We start from the raw sequence: 18,928 nt of genomic DNA on the forward strand, positions 1-18,928 counted from the left end.
TATTAGGGCCCAAAAGCTGTCCTTATCACTTATAATGCCCTAAAAAACATATTCCTTCCCTTGTAAGGTGCTAGCTAGCTGGTTGGTGAGGTCTTTGACCGGTCGTAGTGAAGACTTGAGACCGAATCCCGCCTGCACTTGAGACCGAATCCCGCCTCCACCAACTTCTTCACTTTTCAACAGCCTAGGAAGACAATCTAAACTATCAAAGGACCATTCTGAATCAAACTTTAAACCAAAATATTCCAAACGAACAACACTACAAAGAAAAAAGAACACAAACTTTAAATCAAAATATTCATTCCCCTGCATATAAGGTGCCAACTAGCTAGTTGGTAAAGTCTGCTGGTCATAGTGGAAACTTGGGATCAAATCCTTCCTGCACCTGGGTTGGGAGACAGGGCTACCCCAAGTTGTATAGCCCTTAAAAGTTAGAAGGATATAAAAAAAATATTCCTTCCCTTACCACCATGACCTCTGCCTTGGATGATGTTTCCCCTTGATTTCGAGACTTCACTACAACATCACCATATAGATCCACCAGTTTCTTTGCTTTTCAATAACCAAGAAGACAATCTAAACCATCAAAGGACCATTCTGAACCATCACCACTCGTGGACTCTAGAGTTGCCTCTTGCTCCACTTGGGGTTCTTAGGGAAATTGGATACTCTGCTTGGTGCATTAGCTCTATAGGTCGTAACCACTCTCATGTTGTCTAAACCCCTACGTAGAGTCACTTCAAGAAACCTTCCTATCTTCAACTACAACTACACTCGCTAATCAATCATGGGATCACGAGACTTGCCATCTTCCTCAACTCCATCAAACACAGAGATGTGCAAATCTTGGTGTAGGAGAAACAATCGGTCTCACTCCATTTGAGAAAACCAAATGATAGAGAAAGTTTAGATTATTAGATGCTTCTTGTTGGGTACCACTTTTTCTTAGGCCCAAATCTGAATTCAACCTCTCCCAAATCGATGAAAGGGGCACACCAAATTGTTGATGTGGGCCAAGGCCCAACTAAAACACACGAACACGAGCTAGCAGCGTTGCCCAAAATGCCAAAATGTCACGAACATCCAAAATCAAGGAATGACTCCCCTCTTGATATGAAACCCTAAAACTCAACTCCACCCTTAGTTCCGCCCAATTAAAACCATAAAACCCTAAAATTTGACGAGGATTGAGGTGCCACAACATCACCTACCAATTTATAAAAATACCAATTACAAAGCACAACGACTGAAGATCAACCACTCATTCAAGGCGTTGAAAATCAACCGATCAAGTTGAATGAATAAAATGGTCAAGAGAATTTACAGTTTCCAAAATGTATAAATCCTCACATGACAGTCCCATGGAAATATTCTAAGTATTTTCCATGTAGTTAACCAACAGAATGGTAAGTAAGGGCAAAGAGCAAAGTCCTGAAAACCAAAGTACAAATGGCCTTTGTTGCAAAACAATGTTTGGGGACTAAGTGTCACGACCCCTAAAAGCAAATAGACTAAGTGTCACGACCCCTCCCCCTCCCTTAACCCTCCAAACCTGGTGGCAATGGGACTTGATCCCAACTCTCTACTCCAACAAGTCAGAGATCCTAGCAATGGAGCCACCACCAGACAAGCTTAAAACTTGAATTAGAATAAGGTTGGGTCGGGTTTAGACTGCGTTTAAGCTGGGCTAGGCCCAGGCCCAACCTAAAAAATAAAAAATCTCAAAATCTTGTCCCCAAGCCCAACTAGTGTACTGGTCAGTCCTGCCCAAATTGCACCCCTAACAGCTAGTCAGCTACATCCTCATAGCAAATCATTCATTTTTCTGGGTAAAATTTTCAGACTAATATTTCAGTTATCATCTCTACTCCATATGTATAGAAAACTTTTGCTCTCCATGTAAATGGCAAGGAAAACCACGTCACCATAAGAAGGGCCAAAATATAGTTCAGATACTTCACCCCAAAAAAGTTCCCACCCACTTTATTTCAGCTCAATTTGGTTGTAGTGCGAATTTCATTTGCATTGGTATAAATGCATGGGGTGCAAATTGACTGAATGTCCTTTGCATCAAATTTAATTTTGTCTTAGTTGTTTATGAAAAGTAAAACATGAATCCAAATAGAGTTGGGATCTCTGACAAATAAAACATGTTCCAACACCCTTCCAACATGATCTCACACTACATATTCATAACTTATACATGGTGGGTCCCAGATTTGTGATGGGTCCCAATCTCATGGTGAAATGTGCACTGTGGAAGGGTGTTGGAACATGTTGTGTTGGTAGGAGATCCCAACTCATTCAAATGATGTTATCCCTGCCTATTTCTGACTCTGGATGGGCTCTTAACAAAGTCTGTCCCAACACATTCCAACGTGATCTGTGTCTACACTTCGCAGACATGCTGGGTCCCAGTCTCATGGTGAGAGTGCATACACAGATCATGTTGGAGGTGTTTTGGGACTAGGCAGATGGCATCCCTTTTTATGAAAGAGAATAGTGTTGAGATTGTTTTGGAGTGTGTAGGAAGCAAGATAGTGTGATTCCCACTTCATATGAGGGAGAATTGAGGTAGGAGTAGGACTGTCAATGGACCAGATATTGGTCCAGTCCAATCCCGTCCAGAATGAATCCATTACAAATGGACTAGGTCCAATCCAATCCAATGAATATTTTGGACCACTCTGGACTGGTCCAACTCAATGTTTGGACCATCCGAATTGTTCAACTTGGTTGTAATTTAGATTGGATATAACACAAACCTGGTCCATTGGCACCCATACTCTTATTTTATGTCAATGGATTGGATGTCGACCTGATCCAATATAAATCCATTACAAATAGACCAAGTCCAATCCAATCCAATAAATAATTTGGACCATTAAGTTTTAACTAGTCCAGTTTAATATGTCTTATTGGTCCATCCAATCCATTCAAATTGATTTTGATTCGATTGGGGGTCCAACCCAAATCCAATCCATTGACACCTTTAAGGTACCAATTTTGCATTAGCTTTAAGGATGCGGTAGGAGGAAGGTGGTGCAAATTTTGCATTAACTTTTGAGATATAAAATTTGCACTACCAATGAGGCAAAAACTATAAATTTTGTGTCAGGTAAAGAGTATAAATCATAGTTACTAGCAAATGGGTGCAACACTGAACCGAATGCACTGCAAACAAAGGGAGCCTTACCCTTTGGGAGAAATAATAATGGAGCCAATTTTGTGGAGTCAGATATGCTGCTCATAAAAGTCCAAGGATAAATAAATGTGGGGGAACCCAAAAATTAAACTATATTTTTGGGTTTTGTACTAATACAAAAAATTGCTTTTCTGACAACCAGAACAGGGCACTAAACTTTCGAATAAGCCTATCCAAACAATTGGTCCAGTATGAGGATTATGACCTAAAAGCTAGCAGAGCTTTACTAAAAGCTTGTGAACATGTGATGAATAGCTTATGGACTTAAAGCCCCTACCAAGTCCCAGAGAAACATATGTAAGTGAGAAGGGAAGCATGACAGAGACCAAATGCAGACTGGTAGCCTACATTGATAATTGAGTGTTTCACATTGAAACTTCAACATTTCAGCAGGTAAATAATTACATATTACCAAAATCCAAGTTCTGGCCAGGGTTATATTCAACAGCACTGATGATATAATCCTTGAGCCTACCTAATTATAGATCTGTTTATCCATTATTGATGCCGATATTGGTGAATATGATACTCTCTCTGCTCAAACACTGGGAAAAAAACTCTCCATTCTCCATTAATAACAACCGTTCTTCCCGAAAATCCAGTCTCCACAAGCCTACCAACTCAACCCAACATCCCAGTTACAAATACAGCTAAATTGGCAATCTGAAATTTCTGATAATGCGAGCCCATTCCCCAACTGTTCGTTCTGATCTGCCATTTTTTTTCACAGCCAATCTCTAATAAGATTATTATAGCTCTTATGCCTTCTCTTGCTTTCTGCAGCATCAGTTTTCAACTGCAGCAGAGAAAAATCAGGGCCTCAAAAAGCTCCACTGCTAATCTGGTTTCCAAAATTACACATGACTGAACTAAAAGCTGAAGGGGTTAAGCACCCATGTCTAAACACTCAGGCTTTCACTTAAGCAGTTCCCAAACCAACAAATGAAAAGTCTGTTTTAATTCATTCTTTACTCGTAATTTGCAGAATAAGAGGAACCCAACAGAAGAAAGCAATTTAAATTTACTCAGAATTTGCTATTTATAAATAATAACTACTACTGAACGACAATATTCCCTTCAGTATTTATGGTACTCTAATAATTACAGAATTGCCACTCAAAGTCAAAAGGAATCCATCTCCAAAATACGTGCCTTTCTCTTCACCATTGCTCTCACAGCTTCAGCAAAAGCTTTCCTATGTTCCCTCCCTCTCATGTTGAAAGTGTGTTGGAACACTTCTTTTGTTGGGAGCAGATCCCAACTCTGTGTAGACATATGAGATGTGTGCTCCAGGAGAGATCAGCTTCAATGCTCATAAGACCGTGCTTACACTCGTTCAGCCCTTGATGTATTGATGTAGGTTCACCTTGAATTGGATGAACATTAAGATGGGGCCCAAAATACATCCAAAGGCCATGATTTTAGTCCAAGGCTACGCCATCGCGAGTAACGGTACTGATCGCTGACGTGTCTTCACTCTTTATCGGTTGGGTAGCCCGCTGTACGATGACAATAATAATGATGACGATTTTTTTAGGTTTTACCCTAAAACAAGAATAAGGTTTTGATAGCAAAAACAGGGCACTGAAGTTCACGTAAGCCTATCATAATTAAAACCAACCTTACATGTTCCAAACAATTGGTCCAATATGAGTATAAAAACTTGTGTGTGTTAACAGAGCTTTACAAAAAGCTTGTGGGCATGTCATGAATAGCTTATGGACTCAATACCCCCACTAAGTCCCCAAAAACATATGTGAGAAGAGAAACATGACACAGACCAAATGCAGACTATGGTAAAAGTCTTGTTTCTATGCAATTCCAAAGAAAGTTGATATCATTTGCGAAGCCAGGGTGCTCAGACTACCTAGCAAGAGAGGGATGGCTTCAACCTAAACAAAAATGACAACTTTGTGGTTTCAACTATTGTAAAATCATCATCATCATTCAAGTCTTATCCTAACCATATACTGTTGGCTACATAAGTCCTGTTTCACCATTCCGTTCTGTTTAATGCCACATTCATTATTAAATTATAAGTGTTTAAATCATCTTTTACTACTTCAACGGTCTACTCCTACCCCTTTTAGGCTGCATTGGCATTCCTTATTTTAAGAACTTATCTCCTTTTTGTTATTAAAAACTCAGTGTGCATAGGGGTATTTTAACTGCAAAAAGGAGATAAGTCCTTAAAACAAGGAATGCCAAATGTAGCCTTAGCCCCTTCGTTCAAAGGGGTATTTTAACTACAAAAAGGAGATAAGTCATTAAAATAAGGAATGCTAAATGCAGCCTTAGTCTACTTTCTCTCATTTTATCACCTAGTGGAGCTACTCCTAAGTTTCCTTCAAATGACCTCATCTATGTTCCTATCCTTTCTAGTATTTTTACTCATCCATCTCAACATATACATTTACCTATCAAAAAGGAAAAAAAAAATACACATTTCTGCCACACTCATTTCTTTGGACTTATAAAAAAAAATTAAACTTTCACACTGTACAAGTTGAGTTGTAGGAAGAAAGATCCAAAACATTATTGCCTGCCTTTACTCATCCATCTACCTTCTTGTTACATTCCCTAGCACTTCAAGATTAATGTTTTTTCTATGTCAACCAAAGCCATAATCAAATCTGAAAAAATCAAACTTTTGAAGAATACTAGTACCACTCTGTGACAAGCAATTTTTATTTCTCATTAAAGAACCTGAAAAATTAATCTTCCTCATTCCAAGGATTTTGGTTCTGTAGAGACATCATAAGTAAAGGTTAAAATGGAGACATCATAAGTGTAGATCTATGTGGTTAATAGTCTGCATTGACAATTGAGTCTTTCACATTGACACTTGAACAGTTCAGAAGGTAAATAATAACATATTACCTTATGAAGGGTGATTTGGCACAACCTAATAGGAAGGGGACACGTAAGCGCGATCTGGTTGAAAGATGACAACTCAGTCAGGCAATCCCAGTTCACAACATTCGCAGTTCGGGTACCTAGCCACCTCGACTCCAAACCCACCTCGGCGTAGAGGCACCTCGGGCATCCAGTCCAGGACTGAAAAATCGAAGTTCCAGCTCGGAGATAATGAGCCGAAGCGTCATATAACCAACTCCGAAGGCCTTCCCAACAGATCCCGAATCTCTTTGGATCACAATGAGCCAACAGATCCTGAATCTCCCAAGGTCACGATAAGAACTTATCCCGATTCCACCTGAATCGGGGCCGGTCCCACCTCGGCACCCAGGGCCCCATCACGGTCAGAACCCGAATCGCCTTGGGATTAACCAGGATATCAGCCGATCCCCCCATTGAGGTGAAGAGACCTCACAAGCGTTGATTCCTCTCAAGAGTCAGGTCTCACCCCGAGGGAGGAGAGACGGTCAACACACTCCACCGGCCTCGCAAGCAAATCTCAGAAATAGGTCAAGGGATAGTCAACTGAATCCGCCTCGGCACTCACAGCAAGAGAATGATGGCTCGCGAGCATATAACCAGTTCGGAGTTCGAGGTGCAAACTCGAGACAGGACCTCTCCCTCCCCCGTGATAGTCAGCCTCAGAATCCCTCGAGAAACCAGGATTTGCCTCGTGACAGGGCCGCAATACTAGATCGAACCGAAGTCAATAGTACCAATGTCGAGCCAGTAAAGAAATAGCAGCAGAGACGTCGCAAGACACGCCGTACCTCGGTCAGGAACAGCCCGCCAGTAAAGCCAAGCCAGCGAGAGGAGCAAACCAAAGGGAAGGAAGAAGCGAGCTCGGTGGCTACAAAGACCGTACCTCCACTACTTTGCAGGTCATCTCCTCTGTCTCCCGAGCTCTTGGTGACTCTGATGCCAAAAGACTTCAAGATGCCCCCGTTAGACAGGTACGATGGGTCCTTCGATCCTAATGACAATGTGGACTCTTTCCAGTCCCAGATGCACTTAACTGGGGCTAATGAGTCTTGCATGTGTGTAGCCTTCTCTACTACCTTTAAAGGGGTAGTTTGAACCTGGTACAGAAACCTTGCGCCAGGCTCGATCAAAAACTGGTCGTAGTTCGCTGACCTATTCACTGCACATTTCATCACCAACAAAAAGTGTCTGAAGTCCCAAGAAAGCCATCTCGATGTGGTTCAAAGGGAAGGAGAATCGATCAGGAGCTACATTAAACGCTTCAATGACACTTGCTTGTAGATACCGGACCTCCACCCGGCAGTAAGACTCACTGCAGCCAAGAAGGGAATTACCCACAAGGAATTCAAATGGCATGTTGTAGCAAACAGACCGAAGGACATTACCGAGTTCCTAAAGTTCGCAAATCAGTTCATTGGCACCGAGGAGGAGATCAATCAGAAGGTCGATAACCCACCCCCGAAGAAGAGGAAGAGAGAAAGTGAAGGAATGAGCATTGACGGACAAAAGAGGAAGAAAAGCAAGTCCCCGAGCAGGGGAAGAAACAACTCTAGAAGTCGGTCCCCCTCGCAATCTCGTAAATCAGGTCGACGCTCTAGGACCCCTCCTATGGAGAGAACGAACTACACACCCTTGAATGCTAAAAGAGGAGAGATCCTAGTGGCCATTAAGGATTCCTCCTTTGTCAAATGGCCTCCCAGGCTAAGAGGAGACCTAGCAGCAAGAAACCTGAACGTTTATTGCCACTTTCATCGAGATCACGGGCACAGTACAGAGAACTACAGAAACCTTCACGATGAGATCGAGGAACTCATCCGATGCGAATACTTGAAGAATTTCATCTTACGCGAAGAAAGGAGACAGACAGATTGGCAGGTAGACCAACAGGGAGATCAGAGGAATGCCCCAGAAGGTAGCAGGCAAGACGTGCAACCGCCACGACAGTTGCCAGAAGAGAGACCGATCCGAGGGTAATTAACATGATTACCGGTGGGTCCATCATCGCGGGGTGTACATCGGCAGCCGAGAGGATCTCGGTGCACGAGCTAGAAAATGAAGAGGAAAACCCGCAAAAATGACCTCGGCTTGAAGGACCGATATACTTTACTGAGGACGATGCGTGCGGGATCCAGTATCCTCACGACGATGCCCTGGTAGTAAAGCTGCGGATCAATGACTTTGAAGTAAAGTGGATATTGGTAGACTCGGGCAGCTCGGCCGACATACTCTTCAAGGAAACGTTCGATAAATTACAGCTATAGCAGAGTGACCTGAAACCGAATGACACCCCTTTGGTAGGGTTCAGTGGCGACGAGGTCAGACCTCTTGGACGAGTCACAATATCTGTAGAGGCCGGCACGTGGCCAAATATCGTGTGGTTTGAGCACACCTTCCTAGTAGTTGCGACTCCCTCCCCCTATAACACCATAGTAGGTCGGCTCATCACGCATGTTTTATGCGTGGTAGTATCCACCTACTATTTGGCGATGAAGTTCCCAACTGATTACAGGGTGGGAGTCGTGCGAGGTGATCAGCTCGAATCACGCAAATGCTACATAGCTGCCCTTAAAGGGAAGGTGAAGCTAGTAGAAGATCTCGAGCTCAAGCGACCTGCGGAGTACACTAACGAGCGAGTTGCCCCGACAGAGAAGACGGTCCACATACCGGTACTCTCCAAATCAGTGCCTCGATCAATGAACCACTCCGCTCCCAGCTAGTAAGTTTCTTACTCGAAAACCTAGATATTTTTGTTTGGTCCGCGGCAGAAATGTCCGGCATTGATTCAAAAGTTATAACTCACAAATTAAACATTGACCCTTTAGTCAGGCCAGTAAGGTAGAAGAAGTGCAACCTCGCCCCAGAACGTTGGAGGGTAGTCGATGAAGAGGTTGGTAAGCTCCTAGTGGCAGACTTCATCAAGGAAGTCCACTACCTGAGTTGGGTGGCCAACCCGGTTCTGCTGAAAATGGCCAATGACAAGTGGCGCATGTGCGTCGACTACACCAATCTGAATAGAGCCTACCCAAAAGATTGCTTCCCACTACCCAAGATCGACCGCCTAGTGGACGCGACCTTAGGGCATGAGCTGCTGAGCTTCCTAAATGCCTATTCTGGTTACAACCAGATTAGGATGGACACTGCTGACGAAGAGAAGACCGCCTTCATAACCGAGCTTGGGTTATATTGTTACAAGGTCATGCCCTTTGGATTAAAAAATGCTAGGACAACCTTTCAGTGCCTTGTAAATAAAATTTTTGAGCCGTTAATTGGCAATAAAATAGTGTTATGTTGATGACATGGTCGTGAAGACCCAATTTTTGAATTTTTTATTGAAAGAATTAAAAAGTGTTTTCCAAATTTTGCGAAGCTATAACATGAAGCTAAATCCAAATAAGTGTGTCTTCGGAGTCACCTCGGGCAAATTTCTAGGCTATATAGTCAACCGACGTGGCATCAAGGCCAACCTAGATAAAATAAAAGCCATTCTAGATATGAGACCACCCCAGAAAATAAAAGAAGTTCAGAGGCTGACTGGTCGGATAGTCGCCTTGAGCCGCTTCATGTCCAAGTCAGCAGATCGTTGCTTACCCTTTTTTAAAGCCATAAAAAAGAGTAAGGACTTCGAATGGACTGAAGAATGTCAGCTCGCCTTTGACGAGCTAAAAAGATATCTAGGTACCGCCCCGGTTTTAACCCGACCCGAGGAAGGGGACGTGTTAAAACTATATCTCTCTACGAGCGATGAGGTGGTCAGCTCAATACTAATCAAAGAAGTAGATCAGGTTCAACGACCCATCTACTATGTTAGTAAAATTTTGCAGGATGCAGAAACTAGGTACCTGGAGATTGAGAAATTAGCGTACGCGTTAATCATAGCAGCTCATAAGCTTCGCCCATACTTCCAGGCCCACACTATCGTCGTCCTCACCAACAAACCTCTGAGGTAGATTCTACTCAAACCCGAAGTGTCTGGCAAATTGACAAAGTGGTCTATCAAATTGAGCGAGTACAATATCCGGTATGAGCCTTGGACGGCAATCAAAGCCCAAGCCTTGGCCGATTTTGTAGCAAAATGCACATTCAGTACCGCGACCCTCGAGTCAGGAGCTTCAACCAGTGCGACGCCAATCCCGGTCAAGGCAGGACCGACCTGGGGCAAGGAGCCCTGGATCCTCCACGTCGACGGCTCGTCCAACCAACAGGGAAGTGATGCAGGACTGATTCAGTACGGCCCAAGCGAGGTGAAGCTGGAATACGCACTCCAGTTCGGATTCGCGGCATCAAACAACGAAGCAGAATATGAAGCATTGGTCGTCGGGTTGACCTTAGCAAGAGAAATGAAGGCAAAACACCTCGTCATATGCAGCGACTCGCAACTAGTGGTCAACCAAGTTACTAGTGAATACGAAACCCGTAACTCCATTATGGCAGCTTATCTGGTCAAAGTCAAAGAGATTTTGTGCGGCTTCATCTCCTATTTCATCAGACAAATCCCGAGGTCCGAGAACGCTGAGGCCGATGCCTTGTCTGGACTAGCTAGTACGAGTAGTAACACCATGTGAACCGTGTACATAGAGGATTTACCTCGGCCTAGCATTACTAGGGGGCAGAAGAGGTCGCTCCCGTATCACAAGCGGAACTGAGCTGGATCGACCCACTCGTAAGTTATCTACTTCACGGGACCGTACCTGTAGAACGCAATGCGGTCTGAAGGGTAGAGCGCCAATCAGCTAAGTACGTCCTTATAGATGGATAGTTGTACAGAAGATCTTTCACGCTCCCCTACCAGTGCTGCTTGCGACCCCCAAAAGCCGAGCATGTACTCCGTGACACCCACGAAAGATTGTGCGGCGAACACTTGGGGGGTAGAGCTCTCGCACAGAAAGCGTTGCGGCAAGGCTATTACTGGCCCATGATGAAGGCAGATGCACTCGAGCTCGTCAAGAAGTGTGACAGGTGTCAGAGGCACGCCAACATTCACCATCGACCTGCTGCTGATCTGAAATACCTCACTAGCCCATGGCCCTTCGCGTAGTGGGGAGCGGGCGAACGCCAACATTCACCATGGGTGGCACACCCCTAGGCAAACGGGCAATCAGAGGTCACTAACACAGCAATACTTCGCGGACTGAAAGCACGCCTAGCTCGAGCGAAGGGGTTATGGGTGGACGAACTACCCAGTGTCCTTTGGGCCTACCGAACTACCATTAAGACCGCCACAGGTGAAACCCCTTTCAACCTCACTTACGACACAGAAGCAGTGATCCTGACAGAAATCAAGGTGCCCACACTACGATTGGAGGCTTACGACAAGGAGACGAATGATGACGAGCTCCGTACCAACCTAGACCTGATAAAAGAGGTACGAGACCTGGCTTACATTCAAACTGCAGCTTACCACCAAAGAGTAGCTCGATACTATAACGCCCGAGTCAGAAAATGACACTTTTGCATTGGCGACCTGGTTCTTTGGAAGGTTATGGTACCAGAGTCCGGCGTTGGCAATCTCGGACCGAACTAGGAAGGGTCGTACCGAGTCAAACGGGTATTCGGGGAAGGTATGTATGAACTCGAAACCTTAGAAAGGAAGCAGGTACCACGAGCATGGAACGTTGATAACCTAAGAAGGTACTACTCGTGAACTTGCAACCCAAAGATGACGGACTGGAGAGAGGACTACGAGTCACTCCCAGAAGGCTACAAACTACGACGCCGAGCTGACAAAAGACCTCGACACTGAGACAAGTCCTAGTCGCCTCCTCGACATAGGCAGAAAAGTCCTAGTCGCCTCCTCGGCATAGGCGGACAAGTCCTAGTCGCCTCCTCCACATAGGCAGAAAAGTCCTAGTCGCCTCCACGGCATAGGCGGACAAGTCCTAGTCGCCTCCTCGGCATAGGCAAACAAGTCTTAGTTGCCTATGAGGCATAGACAACTCGGGTATAAACCCTACGGTGTCTAACTTTCCTCGACGTATAGTAACGTAAGGTTAATCCCACATAGAGCCGAGCTCGTTAGCTCGGCACTTCGGGGTAACCAACACTTGGACAAATAAGCAATCCAGGTGTAGACAGTTCGGGTATGTACCCTATGGCATCTAGCTGTCCTGGATCGCCACGATAATTATATCGTTCTCAATAGTGTTGAGCTCACCAGCTCGGTAGTAACGTTAACTTCTATTTGGTTTAGCTCGCTAGCTCGGGATTAATCTACACTTAGAAAATTTTTTGCGCAAGAAGATTGTCAAAACACTTATATTTCATTAATGTGGAGTTTTGAGTACAAAAAAAAAAAAGGAAGAAGAAACTACTACTATAGCCGAGCTTAGAGGCCCAGGATGTACATTACAAGAGGTCCAAGAAAAGAGGCAAGGTTATGCGCCCGAACTGCCGGGCAGGTTAGTCTCCATGCAATCCTCCTCCGCGTCCTCTCGGCCTGCCTCTCCTGACGAGCCTGCCTTGGGGACTTCATCATCACTTTCCTCTTCGGAGGAACCGGGTTCTTCATTAGCCACTTTCGCCATCTCGGGAGTAACATCAGACATGGAAACAGTTCTGAGGTCAAGTTCGGGAAACTTCTATCGCATCAGCCACTTGCACAGTTTGAAACTGGACCGGTACGAGCTTGATCCATACTCAACCTGGAGATTGTGAAACTCCGGAGACTCCTTGAAATCTTCGATGGCACGCTCTCTCTCCTCAACCCGCATCTCCTGGATGGCGGTTTCGAAGATCTCAGTATCGAGGTTTTCGTTCTCGCGTTTGAGTTTTTCCTTCTCCTCCGTCAGCACCATGATTAGCTCTTGTTGGCTCCGAGCTCCCTTCTTAGCTCGAAGAACCTCACCCCGAGCTAAGTCCAACTTGTGGTAAAGTTTCTGAGCGTTCTCCTCGTCTTCCCGAGCTCGTTTCAGGCGGATCTCGGACGGGTAGACTAGCGAATGAATGGCGGAGTTCACCTGGCAAATAGAGAGCAGATGTAAGTACTGCTAACAGATGAATAAGGAAATAGAATAAAAAGGCGAGGTACTCACCACCATGCAGTAACTGGCAGCCCTACCCCTGAGCTGACTTGTGGGCATGTCAGCCCACTTCGCTACTTCAGCAGGAAAAACGGTATCCTTGATTTTGAGGTGCCTAGGCTGCGGGGTCATTATGCTCTCCTTCGAGAGCTGAGGTTCGGGCATAGAAGCACTCTCGGGCTCACGAGGCGGAGCTCCTTCGTCCAGGTCCACGATAGGAGGTTGGGGACGGACCTCCTCCTCCAGAAGCTTGGCCAAGATCGGCTCCAACGTAGCGACCTCGGGTGGGACGAGAGTTGAAGGACCAGCCTCTCGGCAAGACTTCTTTGAGGCCTTCCTCTTCTTCCCCCTCTGGAAGCTCCTCAGAAGGTTTTCTGCATCAACGTCCGTTATAGAAGAGAAAAAGGAAGGGGTTAGTCACGAACTGAAGTAAGTAAAAAATAAGAAAGAGTACTATGAGTGCCAAGGTGGAGGCCTACCAGGAGGACTCAGCCCAACTCGCACAAGCTTCTCCTCGGCCAAGAAATCTTTCATCTCCAAGCCGAGGTTCCTCCAGGAGTTAACGACCGCCCTGGTCTCCGCATCTAGCCTCACCCCGGGGTCTTTGATGGCCAATCGCCAATTAGTCGGGAAGGGCCAGCCCTTAGAGTTCCAGACAAAAAAGTACCTCCTCTTCCAGGCCGGTACTTTGTTCGGGCTGCCGAATAGGATTTTGAACCCAGGGCGGGGGGAAATGTAGTAACTCTGTTGGGTATCCTCACGCAGGCAAGCGGAGTTCTTCTTGATCGAACAAATCGAACTAAAAGTATCTATGGAAAGAGGTTGGTTATACTCGTGGAACAAAGAGATTGTGTCAACTATAGCTCGGATGGAGTTCGGGTGTAATTGGTCGATGGTAATATCAAAGAACTTAATAATTTCTACAATGAATGGGTGGAACGGGAAGTGCAACCCAGCTACGAGCTGCTCTTCAAAAACAGCAAGCTCATGGTGACCATGAACCCAAGGGTACCGACCCAAAGGAATACTAAAAATAAGGTTATCGGGAAGATGGTAATGAGCTACCAAGGACAGTAACCTGTCCGAGGTCATAGTGGAAGAGCTGAAGTCATCCGGATCCTGACCCCGGGAAGAAGACGGGACCCCCTCTCTGGAGGTCGGTCCCACCACTCAAACTTCAGGTTCCTTAGGCCGAGATGGCCCGACTTCGGGTAAAGGTGTATCTCCTAAGAGACAAGGAGAGGAACTGCTTGGCGAGGAGCTGACCTCGCCAGCGGGAGCCGAGGACTGCACCTTGGCACCCTCGGGCTTACTAGAATCGCTAAGAAGTCTATCTATACTAGCACTAGACATGTTGGAACAGGAAAAGGAAAGGAGAACAAACTAACGAAAGAAGACGAACTCACCGAAAGGACGAAAACAACCTCGAAACACAAAGGAAAGAGTGGCGAGCTGAAAGACTTCGGCGCGACCTCGGGAGAGCTCAATCACAAGATTTTTTGGCAAAGGAGAGGGGCCCCTTGGCCCCCTATTTATAGTTCACCACATGGCGATCAATGGCTGAGACCTGTGCGATCCAACGGCTCCTACGAAAACTGGCTGCACGACACCCGATGACGAAATCAGTTGAGCGCGCTCTTTGATGTCCATGGAGTCTATAAACAGTGTGACGTCCGTGTGTGCCCGGGACGCGATCTGGGTCATTTCGTGGTTGATCCAGACAATTGAACAGGTCCGACCAACGATTCACTCTTTAGATTGACCAGACCTCACTCCAAATCCACCTAGACCCTCCATGAACTCCTCGCACCGGGTTGGGACCCCTGGCACAAGGAGTGGGGGGCAATTGATGAAGGGTGATTTGGCACAACCTAACAGGAAGGGGACACGTAAGCGCGATCTGGTTGAAGGATGATAACTCAGTCGGGCAAGCCCAGTTCGCAACATTCGCAGTTCGGGTACCCAGCCACCTAGGCTCCAAACCCACCTCGGCGTAGAGGCATCTCGGGCACCAGTCCAAGACTGAAGAATCGAAGTTCCAGCTCAGAGCTAATGAGCCGAAGCGTCGTATAACCAACTTCGAAGGCCTTCCCAACAGATCTCAAATCTCTTGGGATCATGATGAGTCAACAGATCCTGAATCTCCCGAGGTCACGATAAGAACTTATCCCGATTCCACTTGAATCGGGGCTGGACGATAAGCCTCATCCTCGTGCTGCCCTCTTCCAAAAATGGAACCAACCTTATCTCTACAGCCCGAAGAACCCATAAATTTTTCGTGAAGCCCACGGCTACTCCAGTATATAAAGACTAGAACCTCAAGGCAAAGGTACGCGTAATTATTTTACTCTCTAGCACTCAAAGCTCTCAACCATTCAGCTACCTGGAGTCCGGATCACCATCCAGCTAAGATTATCAGATCGCGCACCATCATTACCAAAATCCAAGTTCTGGACAGAGTTGTACATATTCAACTTCAACTGATGCTTCAATACTACGGTAAAATTGATCAGAGTATAATTCTTGACCCTACATAATTATAGATCTGTTCTTCCATAATTGGCTCCACAGTTGGTGACCATCATTATAAAAGAGAGATATTGGTAAATGTGATGTTCTATCTGCTCAAAACTGGGAAAAAAACTCTCCTTACTCCATTAATAACAACCACTCTTCCTGAAAATCCAGTCCCCACAAGCCCAACAACTGAAGCCAACATCCAAGTTACAGATACAGCTAAATTTGCTATCTGAAATTTCTAATAATGCAAGCCCATTTCCCAACTGTTTGTTCTGCTCTGTCATTATTTTTTTCAGAGCCAGTTCTCTGCTAAGATTATTATAGCTTTTCTGCAACACCAGTTTTCAAGGACTCAAAAATCTCTACTGCTAATCTGAGCTCCAAGATTATACATGACTGAACTAAAAATCTGGTGGGGTTAACCAGCTAAGCATCCATGTCCAAGCACTATCAAGGACTCAAAAATCTCTACTGCTAGCTAATCTGAGCTCCAAGATTACACATGACTGAACTAAAAATCTGGTGGGGTTAACCAGTTAAGCATCCATGTCCAAGCACTATCAAGGACTCAAAAATCTCTACTGCTAGCTAATCTGAGCTCCAAGATTACACGACTGAACTAAAAATCTGGTGGGGTTAACCAGTTAAGCATCCATGTCCAAGCACTATCAAGGACTCAAAAATCTCTACTGCTAATCTGAGCTCCAAGATTACACATGACTGAACTAAAAATCTGGTGGGGTTAACCAGTTAAGCATCCATGTCCAAGCACTCAAGCTCTTCACAAACCAAGAACTGAAAAGTCTGTTTTAATTCATTCTTTACTCGTAATTTCCAGAAAACAGGAACCCAACAGAAGAAAACAATTTAAATTTACTCAGAATTTTCTATTTATAAATAATAACTACTGAACTACAAAATATTCCTTCGAGTATTTATGATACTCTTATATTTACAGAATTGCCACTCAAAGTCAAAAGGAATCCATCTCCAAAATGCGTGCCTTCCTCTTCGCCATTGCTCTAACAGCTTCACCAAAAGTTTTCCCCTGTTCCTCCCCCTCAAAAGCGCCAGCCATTAGACTAACCTCACTCTCCTCCTTCTCCGGCGGCCGATCAACCGGTCTAATCGCCATAAGAGTCGCTCCCTCCATTACATAGCCAGACCCCGGCAATTCCAGCCTCGGCACATACCATAGCTTCACATTCACGGCCGGAACTCGGGTTCTGCCTGGCAAGGCCGCCGACGTCCTTGATGAGTCCAGACACTGCCTCGACTCGGCAATCTGCTCTTCCCCCATGCACAGAGTCCCTTGACCACAAGAATCTGTTATCACAACACTCCGAAGCGTCGGATGATCGGCGATTATCTGTTGCAACAGGTGGTGCCTTGCAGAGGCAGCAATCAAGCACGTAATCGTCCAAACAATCCTCAATTTCAGTTTACCGTTCGTACAAAACGAGCCATGGGAGCCATGGGAGGTCTCTTCACCTCCCACCGATGCCGAAGACATCGAGCAATCATTCCTATCTCCTTTTTCAATACATGTAAGCTTCGTTTTCTGAAAAGAAGTGGCTCCCAGAAACACACAGCTCTGTAGCGAGCTGCCGAACTCAGCCCTCCACTTCAGCAACAACCCATCACCGCCACCACCATAGCCGCCCGAGTCGTCAGGGAGCTGTATCCGGAGGGCCCGAATCTCGTTGAATCTCTTGAGAACTTGTACGGGGGAATAATGGAAGGGAGACCCATCTGAGATGCTCTTCTTCTGATTAAAGAGAAGAGTCCGCTGCAGGAACCGAAAAGACTTCGAGATGATTCTGTATAGCAAGAACTTGGCCAAACCTATAGATAAGCTGCTTCCATGAGATTCAGAAGAATTACGATCATCAGCATCAACGGAATCGTCAACACAGTCGACCTTAACGACAAGCGAGTCGACTTGACGAACGAGGGAGCTGAAGCGCTTGCAGACGGCGAGGCAGCGGCCGAGCGTCTTGGCGTCTTGGATTTTGTTGAAGATGAGACATAAGAGCGAGTCGTGTAGACGGTCGAAGTGATCGTCTGCTTCAAAACTCTGGCCGGAGAGCATAGATGTTGAACCTTGAAAGTTTGAAACGAACGAAACTCAGAAATATGGACGGGTCGAATAGGAACGAGGAGAGAGAGAGAGAGAGAGGGGTTTAAAAGGAGAGAGGGAGCGTTGACGGTTTCGTCGAAAACCGGAGCAATCGGTTCGGACACGGAACACCGTTTTGGGTTCGAAAACGTGGCGACTTTATCTGCCTATTTGGATAGTTTGTATGTCGTTGTGAGATGTGATTGGGAATTGTAACTAACAATTTGATATTTTTATATGATAGTTTTGGACTTTAGATCAGTCCATCGCAGCTGAAGATATTATCTTGTAGTTGTAGATATTTTTCTGCTGTTTTTTTTATTATTTTGTGATTGTGATGTGGCAACTGGAAATAAGGATAATATGGGTATTTTGGTAAAACTGATATTTTTTATGACTAAAATACCCTTGAAGCGTGTGGGTCTTCAGTCAATTATGTTACATTCCACAACTTCTACATTAATTTTCCATGTGTTAAGTGTGAAGAAGTGTGAACAGACTAGCGTTGACGTGTATCGATCGGTAGGTTCGGGGGGTGGGGTTGATGAGGTCAGCGTAGACGAAATGATGTGGATGGGAGGAAGAGAAAAGAATAAATGTACCTGACAAGTGACGACGACGTGTGGATGATGTTAATTGGCGTCAATTATCAAATCCTCCTCGTGGCAAAATAGGCTTCAATTTAACTCAAGCCCACTGGAACTTTTTACATTTATGTGGGTTGCAAGCGGGGCCTGGGGTGGGTTCATGTTGGGTCGGGCCTGGGCTGAATTTCTAGTCGATTTCGAAGGGACTGAGTTCGAGGCCTGGCCCAACTCCTGAGCCGGTTTGAAAGCTTTTGTACTTTTTCATTTTTTTTCTTTTATTCTTTTATATCTGAATTTCTACCAAATTTTCATAATAAACTAGCGGGGACCAGTGTGATGCACAGGATTTATTAAAGGAAAGATAAATAATAGAAAGGTCATTTACTAAAATACATTTATAGTTTCATGGATTTACTAAAATCTACCTTATAGTTAGCATTTTAATAAAACATCACTTATAATTTAGAATGGATTTAATCAATTTTCCATTATATGATAGTGGAAAATGACAGTGTTGACACTAATGGTCATTTAAATAAATTTAATCAAAAGAAAATAAAAATAAAAATACCATTCCTGCCCT

General features: G+C 45.0%; 1 protein-coding gene and 1 pseudogene across 2 annotated transcripts; both read right to left on the bottom strand.

Moving 5' to 3' along the window:
- Positions 1 to 12,376: 12,376 nt before the first annotated feature.
- On the bottom strand, positions 12,377 to 16,373 carry LOC148802521 (uncharacterized). The gene is made up of 3 exons (XM_088899451.1): positions 13,599 to 16,373; positions 13,132 to 13,493; positions 12,377 to 13,056 (listed from the first exon to the last, which is right to left on the bottom strand). The coding sequence occupies exons 1-3, from the start codon at positions 14,209 to 14,211 to the stop codon at positions 12,679 to 12,681; spliced, it is 1,353 nt and encodes a 450-aa protein (XP_088755577.1). The 5' UTR covers positions 14,212 to 16,373; the 3' UTR covers positions 12,377 to 12,678.
- Positions 16,374 to 16,511: 138 nt separating this feature from the next.
- Positions 16,512 to 17,811, bottom strand: LOC104611992 (F-box protein At4g18380 pseudogene; annotated as a pseudogene). Its single transcript, XR_016083164.1, has one exon. The product of XR_016083164.1 is annotated as an F-box protein At4g18380 pseudogene (transcript).
- Positions 17,812 to 18,928: the final 1,117 nt, after the last annotated feature.

This window comes from Nelumbo nucifera, chromosome 2 (assembly GCF_055504915.1).
Source record: "Nelumbo nucifera cultivar China Antique chromosome 2, China Antique-T2T, whole genome shotgun sequence".
NCBI classification, from domain to species: Eukaryota; Viridiplantae; Streptophyta; class Magnoliopsida; order Proteales; family Nelumbonaceae; genus Nelumbo; species Nelumbo nucifera.

Bases quoted from the DNA above. Each gene is read 5' to 3' on its own strand.
- LOC148802521 (XM_088899451.1), bottom strand. From the start codon at position 14,211: ATGACCTCGGACAGGTTACTGTCCTTGGTAGCTCATTACCATCTTCCC. The intron at 13,494-13,598 runs GTAGGCCTCCAC...ACGTTGATGCAG, and splicing joins AGTTGGGCTGAGTCCTCCTG to AAAACCTTCTGAGGAGCTTC. The intron at 13,057-13,131 runs GTGAGTACCTCG...TCTATTTGCCAG, and splicing joins CTGCCAGTTACTGCATGGTG to GTGAACTCCGCCATTCATTC.